General features: G+C 41.0%; 1 protein-coding gene across 2 annotated transcripts in view; it reads right to left on the bottom strand.

Moving 5' to 3' along the window:
• The window catches only part of IARS (isoleucyl-tRNA synthetase), a 274838-nt gene that overhangs the window by 138445 nt on the left and 127432 nt on the right, over positions 1 to 8961 (bottom strand). Inside the window, exon 17 of one of the 2 annotated variants that reach the window (XM_014524559.2) lies at positions 7241 to 7435. The exons of the other annotated variant lie outside the window; for it this stretch is intronic. Within the exon in view, the coding sequence (XP_014380045.1) occupies positions 7241 to 7435 (195 nt within the window). The remainder of the gene's footprint in view (positions 1 to 7240; positions 7436 to 8961) is intronic. 2 annotated transcript variants of the gene reach the window in all.

Raw genomic sequence — 8961 nt, 5'->3', positions numbered from 1 at the left:
TTAGGCCTTTAGAAAGGACAGATTTTTCAGTTTTGGTAAGCGTGTGTGTGGAGAGATTGATAATAATTTGTGGGTTGGTTGCTGCTTGCAGTTTCATCAAGTCTGAGGTTGGAAGGTCGTAAGGTGTTGGTGTTGTTCCTCTGATGGTTGTTTTGTGGTTGGGGAGCTTGTTCTTGGAGTAATTTGTTCCATTTCTTCTTTTTATGTAGGATGAATGCTGTAGAAAGTTTTTCGTAGTCTCTTTGTATCCGCTGTATATTGTCAGGGAACATGCATGGATTTCTGTCTTTTAAGTTGTTGTAGTGTATGACGATTTCCTTCCTGAGTTGGTCTCTTTTGGAGTAGAGTAGGTGAAGTAGATGATTTCTAATTTTCTCTGACATGTATTAGCATTCTGGATATGCAAAAAGTTTGAGTTTACATCTATATATGTACAGTCTGCAAACTATCTGGAAGTACATAGGAACACAGCAAGCATCTGCCTGAAGCCACTGAGATGCTCCAGCTGTTATACACTGAAGCTCTTATTTCAAAGGGTTCCCCTTCTCCACTCAGCTGTAGGGGGACTGCTGATGACCTCCAGCTGACAAAGTCAGAGCAAGCAACTCTGTTCTTAATTTAGCAATCCACTGCAAACTAAGTGAGTTGCAAATGATCCATATTCAGATGATCCAGGTTCTACTGTACTTAAATGTAGCAGAAATTCTAAAACAGAAGTAGACATATGAGTGGATTTGGTAACTTCACATTCACAAGCAATACGCTTGTCAGAGGAAAAAAAATCCACTGGGTTTTTGCAACTGTTTGTTGTGTGCTTTGTTTTTCCAGATGTGGTTTTGTTTGGTTTTTTTAAAACAGCAGCAGAACACAGCCTTGTCAGGAAGACTCAGGAAGAATCTTAAATATATCATCATACAGGAAGATCCATAGTGTAGGTCTGTTGCCTGGCAACCTTAAAACAGAAGATGATTTTATGAAAGCTGATTGACCTAGTCTAAGGTACAAAAGGACTGTATTAACATAAGACTTAAAAATAAATACTCGGGAAAAAGTAGGGCTCATCTGTCTCCTCTGAGATGGTTTAAGCTGAAAAGAAAACAAAAAAAAAACGTGTATACAATTGATAAAGCATTCCTGGCACTTGGTTATCCAAAGCTTTGTAGAAGGTTGCTTATGCGCATTAATAGATTTATAAAAGTGGCTTATATGAAAGCTGGGATTCTTATTCTGTAGAGGGACTTTCAACCTACACAATTATCTCAAGGCATGCAGCACTCTAGGCTGTAAAGCCTCTTCACCAACCAATATTACAAAGCAACTTATTAACCCTTATCAAACATTCAGACATGCATGTGAATGTATGCATGCACACCTGCAAAAAATAAGTCTCTGCAGTTTAAGCTGTTCTCTCTCTTTTTTTCTTTTTTTTTTTATACCTCTAATACATCTCTGTGGTACTTCTTCCATACCATCTGAATCATTTTTGGCTTCCTCATCTTTATACCACATTCACTTGAATAGATAATGACCCTGATTATATAAAGATGACTCCCCAATAATTAGATTCTATACCTGGAAAATTATAACAAATTTATAAAAATTCCACATATAGAATCTAATTATTGGAGGTCTGCCTTGAATCTTGTCCCCCTTCCAGTGCTACAGCAGGGAAAATAAATCTGTGAGGTCAGGCATCCCTTCTCCCTCTGCTTCCCCTCAACTTTTTCCCCTGGCAGTCCCGTCTCCCTCCCCTTACTGTCACAGATCCTGCTATTCCTGAACACATGGAAATGAGCAAATTTGAAAAAAATTAACTTCAAAATGAAACATGGCCATCTGCATATCTGATTATAGTATCCATAGACTTTGTTTAGCCAGAACTGGTGCACATTACCTTTATTTTTATTTTTTTTAGATGACTACAAGTTTTAACTCAACTGTTTCATAGACACATTCTTTAGCAACAATTTGGCACCAGCTTGCATCTAGTATAAATTATGCATTATATAAGACCAAAGCTAAAAGGCTCATGATTTACCATATAGTTTACTGGGCTGGGTCCCACCAGAGTCAACATCACGTCAAGCCATGGTGAGCCATGACACTGCACACAGTTCACCCAGAATCCCTCTGATGTGCCTTCTCTCAGCCTGGCACATATGATTAATGTGGCCTTGCCCTCCACAGTAACTCCACAGCTCAGCACTGCTCAATATGTGTGTGTATTTCTAGATATGCCCCCCACCCCAAGGATTAATGTGCTAATTAGCCCCCACTCTTGACTGGAATTGGGTGTTCCTGTCAAGTCTTGGGATGTTCCAAAAATTTACATGCAGATGAAGTCCAGGGGACCCTTGTCTGGCTTCACCTCATGGGGGGCCACACAGATCATATGCACCAGGCAGCGAGGGTATGGCAGAGGGATTCTGGGTGAACTGTATGCAATATAGTGGCTCACCATGATTTGAAAGAGAGTTGGCAGAGGGGAATTGGACTTAATGGGCACTAGCATGTACTATTCAGATTCACTAACCTATCCTTATCATAGATTCCCATCAGCATATTTTCCCAATGTCGACCATGTATTTTATAGTCCTGCTGTGTTGGCTGCATTTACTGAACTTCATAGCTGCTTTCCAATGCTAAATACATGGCCGCTTTTGGCAGCAGTTTAATGACAGGCAATGTATTTAGTGAGATTTCCTTGTATGCAATAATAAAATGATGGACTTTTTTCCCCATGCCAACTGGGGAGGAAAAAAATCTCATCTTGCATTCGAGTAAGTAAGGTACTTTCAAAGAAAAACCTAAACCCTCAACTTGACTCATATGAATAAGACCAATGAAGCGTAAAGAGATTGCAAGGTCACTAAGAGTCTAGTATAGTGGTGCTCAGACCACAGATCCAAACAAGTGGCTCTTCAAAGTTACCACCTGCAGCTCTTAGCTGAATCCTACTGACATCTTCCTTATAAAATCTTAGAAACAGAAACAGCACTGGATCTTTATTCTTTGTCCTATCAGCCACTTTGGATACAGCTGACTATGCACATTCTTAAGGTCATACTGAGCCTTACTTCTCTCTTACTAGGCTCTCTGCTTCTCATCCTTCCCTAGTTACTCCTTCAGATGAACTTCTTTATTCCTCATATCTCCAATCGTCTATAGTGGACATACAGAGTCTTTTCCTTGGTCTCCACTCCCCTTTTCTTCCTCTACACCTCACCTCTGAATAAATCTCATGTACAAAACCCCTGAGACTGGATGACTTACAGATTTACCTCTACTGTCTCCTACCCAAATTAAAACCATGGCCTGTCTCCCTGGAATCTCCTCATGGATGTACAAAAAATAAATGCAAAACTCTAGAACTCTTGGTTCAGAGATGATACCTTTTATTAGACCAACTAAGAAGTCACAAAAAATGTATCTTTCTTCACAAGCTGTCGTGTAGGCGCACCCTTCTACTCAAGTTCAACATATCTAAAACAGAGCTCTCAATCCTACTATAGCACTTCCTGCTGTCTCCTTTGTCCTAATCACAGCCTAGATTTCTTCATAACAATCACCGAGATACAGATTTTCCTATCCAAGCTCTCATCATCTCATGTTTATTATTGCAACATGCTTTTTTCTGGCCTTGGCAAATGCAACCCTGTACCACTGCCATGTAAAGAGAAATTGTCAAAGTGAGAGACTAAGAAAATGATCTTTGAAGCTTCATTTTCAATGCATCTCTCTACTGGCTACCACTTCTCTACCATTTCACACATCAGTTCCTCATCTTCCATTTGTAATGCCATTCGCAATACAATGTCAAGCCTACCTGTTATTTCTTGTGTATTGACTTCAACCTCTGATCAGTCAAATAATTTAGCCTCCACTGCCCACTTACGTTTCTGATAAGAACCTTCAAGCCTATAAAAATCTGCAAAGCTAGCTCCTTACGTGCCTTCAAAACTCTCCTTTAACATGATGCCCACTGAGACTATTGACCCTCATACTAATCACAGTGGTCTCATTTTCTCTTTATGCTTCCTGTCCTGTCTCTATACAACTGTCACCTTGACTTAGTCTAAAAACTTGTGACAGGAACCTTCATCTGCTTGCTCTGTGTACACAGCACTTAACATACCCTGGTCCATAACTAGAGTCCCCTAAGCATTACAATAGTAATACAACAGGAACAGGCAACTAAAGAGATTCCTTTGGGAATTTTAAATAGCTTATTATAAGATGAACAGAGTAATACCAAAAATAAGAAAGAAGAATGCATCTGAAATTAATTTAGATATGTCTTAAGAATGGTGTTATTAATGGTATTATTAGTTGCTTTCAAAGGCAAATATAACTGCTATAAACATTTCAAAGTATTGTTCACCTACTCCTAGTCACAAAATTATTTTGTCTGATGTGCTTTACAGACTACATTTTGAGGTTTATGCTTTACATCAGTAGAAGGCTCAATATGTACATCTACATCCAAACCAAAAACATGCATTTAATTGCAGGTGATTGAACTTTGCTACTCCTACTTTCCAAGGGGCAAATGTTTTGTACAAAAAGAACTAAAAAGGCTAGCATCTTATCCTGGCCCAATACTACCAAAGCTCTGGCAGAATTTTAAGGCCTCATTAAATATATAATTCTGCATGACAACCTGAAGATGAGACAATGTCTAACTTTCACTATACACTGTTTAATAATTAGATAAATTGGGAAAAAAGGCACCTGGCAGGTGTAAAAGATTAGAAGTAAAATTACCAATGCTCAAATAAAAGAAAATGGGAAAGGGTGCCACTGTTTGAGATGACCCCTCTTGCAACTGTCAAAACAGCCTCCAAGAGACTTGCCCAAGTTCTAATACTTACACAGGAGTTTTTTCAAATAAAATTCACTTACTGCAACATTTCAGAGCTAACTGGTTTATTTGTTAGTCATTCAGTGGTGGTGTGTTATAAAAGCGGCTTGTCATAACTAGAGAAGGACAGATACAGTCATGTTTCACAGAATTTCAATCTCTCAGAAAACTTAGGAAGACTGGAAAAAATATTCACTGAAAGTGTAATATACCTTTAAACTCTTGGCACCTCTAGTATATCCTGAAGTGGCCATTATCCAAAAAGAATAAATCTCAACTCTTAAGTACTTTAGTTTTTATAAAGCAATATTACTTTACTGGAAATATAACAACTAGTAGCATCTTTATGAAAACACCACTTTGTTAACAGATCATTCTCAGTGAATCATAACACAGGTTCTCATAACTTACTGAGGCGGCCAGCTTGTAAATCCACTTAAATATCAGAACAGTAGTTCTCAACCTTTTCAGACTCCAGGAACCCCCTTCATAGCTTTTCTGAATTTGGCAACACCTGACTTGAAAACCATTGTTCCAATGGCACAACTAGTTATTTCCACACACTGGGCACAGAGGAAAGTGAGGAAGGGGCTGTGCTGAAAGCAGAAGGGGGGAGTGGTGGGGCCAGGGAGAGAGTCTTCCTTGCCACCGTGTGGGCTCAACTAGGGGCTGCAGGTTCATAATGGGGACCTGAGGCAGAGTACCCCTTGTCAGTCTCGCTCATCCTCTGCTTCATTACTCTTTCATAGGTGCTAGGGGTCTGCAGGGATCTGCACACAGATCATGGCTGTGCTGTGAAAGGGTTAATACAGTAGCTGTTGCCCCACAGTTGTGGGAAAGGAGGAGTCAGGCTTCAAGGGGAACCCTGCCTGTGGCTGGGCAGCCTCTGGGCGAGCCCCTGCTGAGTGTAGACCCCTGCTGTCAACTCTGGCACCCTTCCCTCCCCCACCCTTTCACCAGCCAGTGGCTTCCATGGCTCCTTCCAGTACCTGGATGTCATATCCCAGTTGCGTAACTGTGACTAGGCAGAGTTGTTCCCCATGCTTGTTTCCAAAAAGGGGTGTGCTGGACAGACCTGGCTCTTGCTGCAGCTGCATCTTGGTCCACTTGGCTCCCCTTTCTGGAAACAAAGGCATGCCAAATGGGTCCATCTGCCATGCCCATGGTGACAATGCCAGAACTATGGCACCTCTAAAAAGGCCTTGTGGCTCCCCCGAATGCCACAGTACCCCAGTTGAGAACTACTGGATTAGAATAAACCTCCTCCTCCTACATTGTAAATCTCACCTACGGGTATGAGCTAATTATACTTGTAGCAGTTTCAAAATTAGACTCTTCGTGACAGCATCCAAGGTCAAAGTTTGAGCAACGGAGCTCATTTATGTTGCAACAGGCTCATACACACATAACAGGCACACCATAACAAATGTTGCATGGTCCTGAGCAGCAGCTCCCTCCCCTTTTAAAGTGGTTTCAAGTATACACTTGCCTGCACTCAATGCAGTGATTCTCAAATAGGGTGCCACAGCACTCTAGGGTGCCTTGAGATCCCTTCAAGGATGCCCCAGGGTACCACACAACATTAGCCCGTAAATCATGTTTGCATGCCTAATAAGATAAACCCAGAGATAACAAATAGGAATCCATGAAGTTAAAATACTCTGACCTGTTGTAATCTTTCCGGGCTCTTTGAAACAAAAACAAAAAAAATGCTCAATTATTTTTCCACAGTAAAAAAAATAAACGAAGAACTAAGAGCTGGCATTCTCTGAGGGGTGCCTTGAGTCTAAAAAGGGATGCCTTCAGTCTAAAAAGGTTGAGAACCACTACCCCCAAGCTGTACATTGAGTGCTTCTGAAGAAGGAAACTTAAGATCAAATCAAGCCTGGAGAAGGCTTGAGGCAACATGTACAGTGCTATAAATAAAAGCAAAATTCCAGGAACAGAAATGTTGGCTTGTTTACATTCTTTCCAATTTAACCAATAGAGAAAATTTAAACTGCATCCAGGGAATAGGGTTACTGATCTATCCATCAAGTTTGGAATCCATACAACAACAGGGTTTTTTTCAGCCAACTCGGTCTTTCACCTGCTTGGGGTGAATAAACCAAGTTTCTTGCAGCATTCTTTGTGGGAGCCTTCTCAATATAGTCAGTATTACTCCCCAATACTAATTGGCACAAGCAAAAGGAATCATCTTACCCTACATTTTGGGCAGCCTGCTGCATGTTAGCTGACTTTCTCTCATGCTACCAAAATACCAGTATTCTAAATGAAAGCCACACATTTACAATTTGTACATAATTTAGAGACTAGTCAGATATAAGAAGTACTACGTATACAGCAAATGCTACATAAAAATCTGGGACAAAAAATTACCATCCTCTGGTTTGGTCAATGCCTTCAGCAATGAAATCAGCAGGGAAGGCATCTTCAAATTCTTTTTTGTTCTCAAATGGATAATGGACTTGAGCATATGGCATGCTCCCACTCTCAAACCAGCAGTCAAACACTTCAGAAACGCGGTGCAACATGCCCTTTCTGCAGCGTGAAGGGATGGTTAGATGATCAACGCTATGAGGTGAAAGGGGGTGGGAGGACAAAGAGAGAGAGAGTTTGACAAATACTCAAGTTAGACAGACAGAAGTGTGGTTGCAACAGAACTTAATCCACATTATGCCTGGATGTCAGGTAGGGAACAACAACACCAACACCATCATCACCACCACCACCACCACCACTGTATTCATTCTAATATAAGACAACCCTGAATATAAGATAACCCCCAATAAGTAGATCCTATATATAGAAAATTTATAAATCTGTTATTATTTTCCAGATACAGATATACCTCCATAAAGGATCCATGTGCTAATTAGCCCCCCACTCATGACTGGAACCACATGTTTTTGTCACGAGTCCTGGGATCCTCAAAAATTTATATTCAGATGAGATGCAGAGCAACCAAGTCCAGCACCACCTCATGGAGGGTGGGGCCACACTAATTATATGCAATGGACAGATTGGGGGCAGCAGAGGAATTCTGAGTGAACTGTTTGGGGCCCTCTTTGGTGATGCGTCAGACATTTAAGGCCAGGAAAGAAACAGGAATCACTGGAAGTGGTAAAGAAAAGCACAGCTCACCTGTGCGAGGGAAAAGGAACAAAAAATGTATAGGTGTAGTGGCTCATCATGACTTGAAAAAGAGCTGGTGCTGATAGAGACTGAGTACAATAGGCACTACCATGTGCCTTATTCAGACAGGTTCTACTAACCTATCCTTGTGGCAGATGGCTAATGCTGGCTATTGTATATGTTAAGTTCTACGCGATGTCAGTTATCATGTTTTGTGTTATGTAATCTTTGATACTTTTCTGTTGTATCTCCTTCTGTAAGGCCTCTGTTGGGGTTGTTTTTAAAATGTCTGGCTTTGTTTTTCTAATAAAATGTAAAAAGATTTCCATCGTATCTTGGCCTTTTTTGGCTAAGATCAAATGTACCATTTTTGGGACCGCCAAGGGCAGGGTGTCACAGCCTGGTATTGCCGTATTTCCAGACCTAGTGCCAGTTCCCTGCAGAGGGGACATCAAGCAGGGTTTTTTTGTTTGTTAGTTTGTTTTTTTAAGGGCCACACAAAAAAGAAAAAAGGTTCCCCATCAGTATGCCCAATAGGAGCCATGTGTTTTATAGTCATCCCGTGTTGGCTGCCTTTAATCAAACTGATAGTTGGTTTCCATTACTGAGCATGTGCTGCTTTTGGCAGCAGGTTAAATAATGGACAATGGGCACATCTACACGTGCGCCAGGCTACAGTTGTTACTGCACAGTCATTTAGTACTTGCTTAAGCAAGTTACTGCATAGTCCTGGTGCCGCACAGATCATTTCCAATGCAACTACACAGTAGCAACAAGCTACTGCACAAGAGCTCATTGCTATTACACCGTAGTGTCAGCGTCATGGTTCGTGCCTGCTGATGTTATGTCGCCGTAGTGATAAGCTACAGCGACGTAGCTTGTTGCTACGGCAATGTAGCATCTTGTGTAGATGCACCCAGTGTATTCAATAAGGTTTCCTTGTATGGTGTGGCAGGGCACTGTGT

The sequence above is a fragment of the Alligator sinensis genome, unplaced genomic scaffold, assembly GCF_000455745.1.
Source record: "Alligator sinensis unplaced genomic scaffold, ASM45574v1 scaffold263_1, whole genome shotgun sequence".
Taxonomy (NCBI): Eukaryota; Metazoa; Chordata; order Crocodylia; family Alligatoridae; genus Alligator; species Alligator sinensis.
This window is presented reverse-complemented; position numbering and strand designations above follow the sequence as displayed.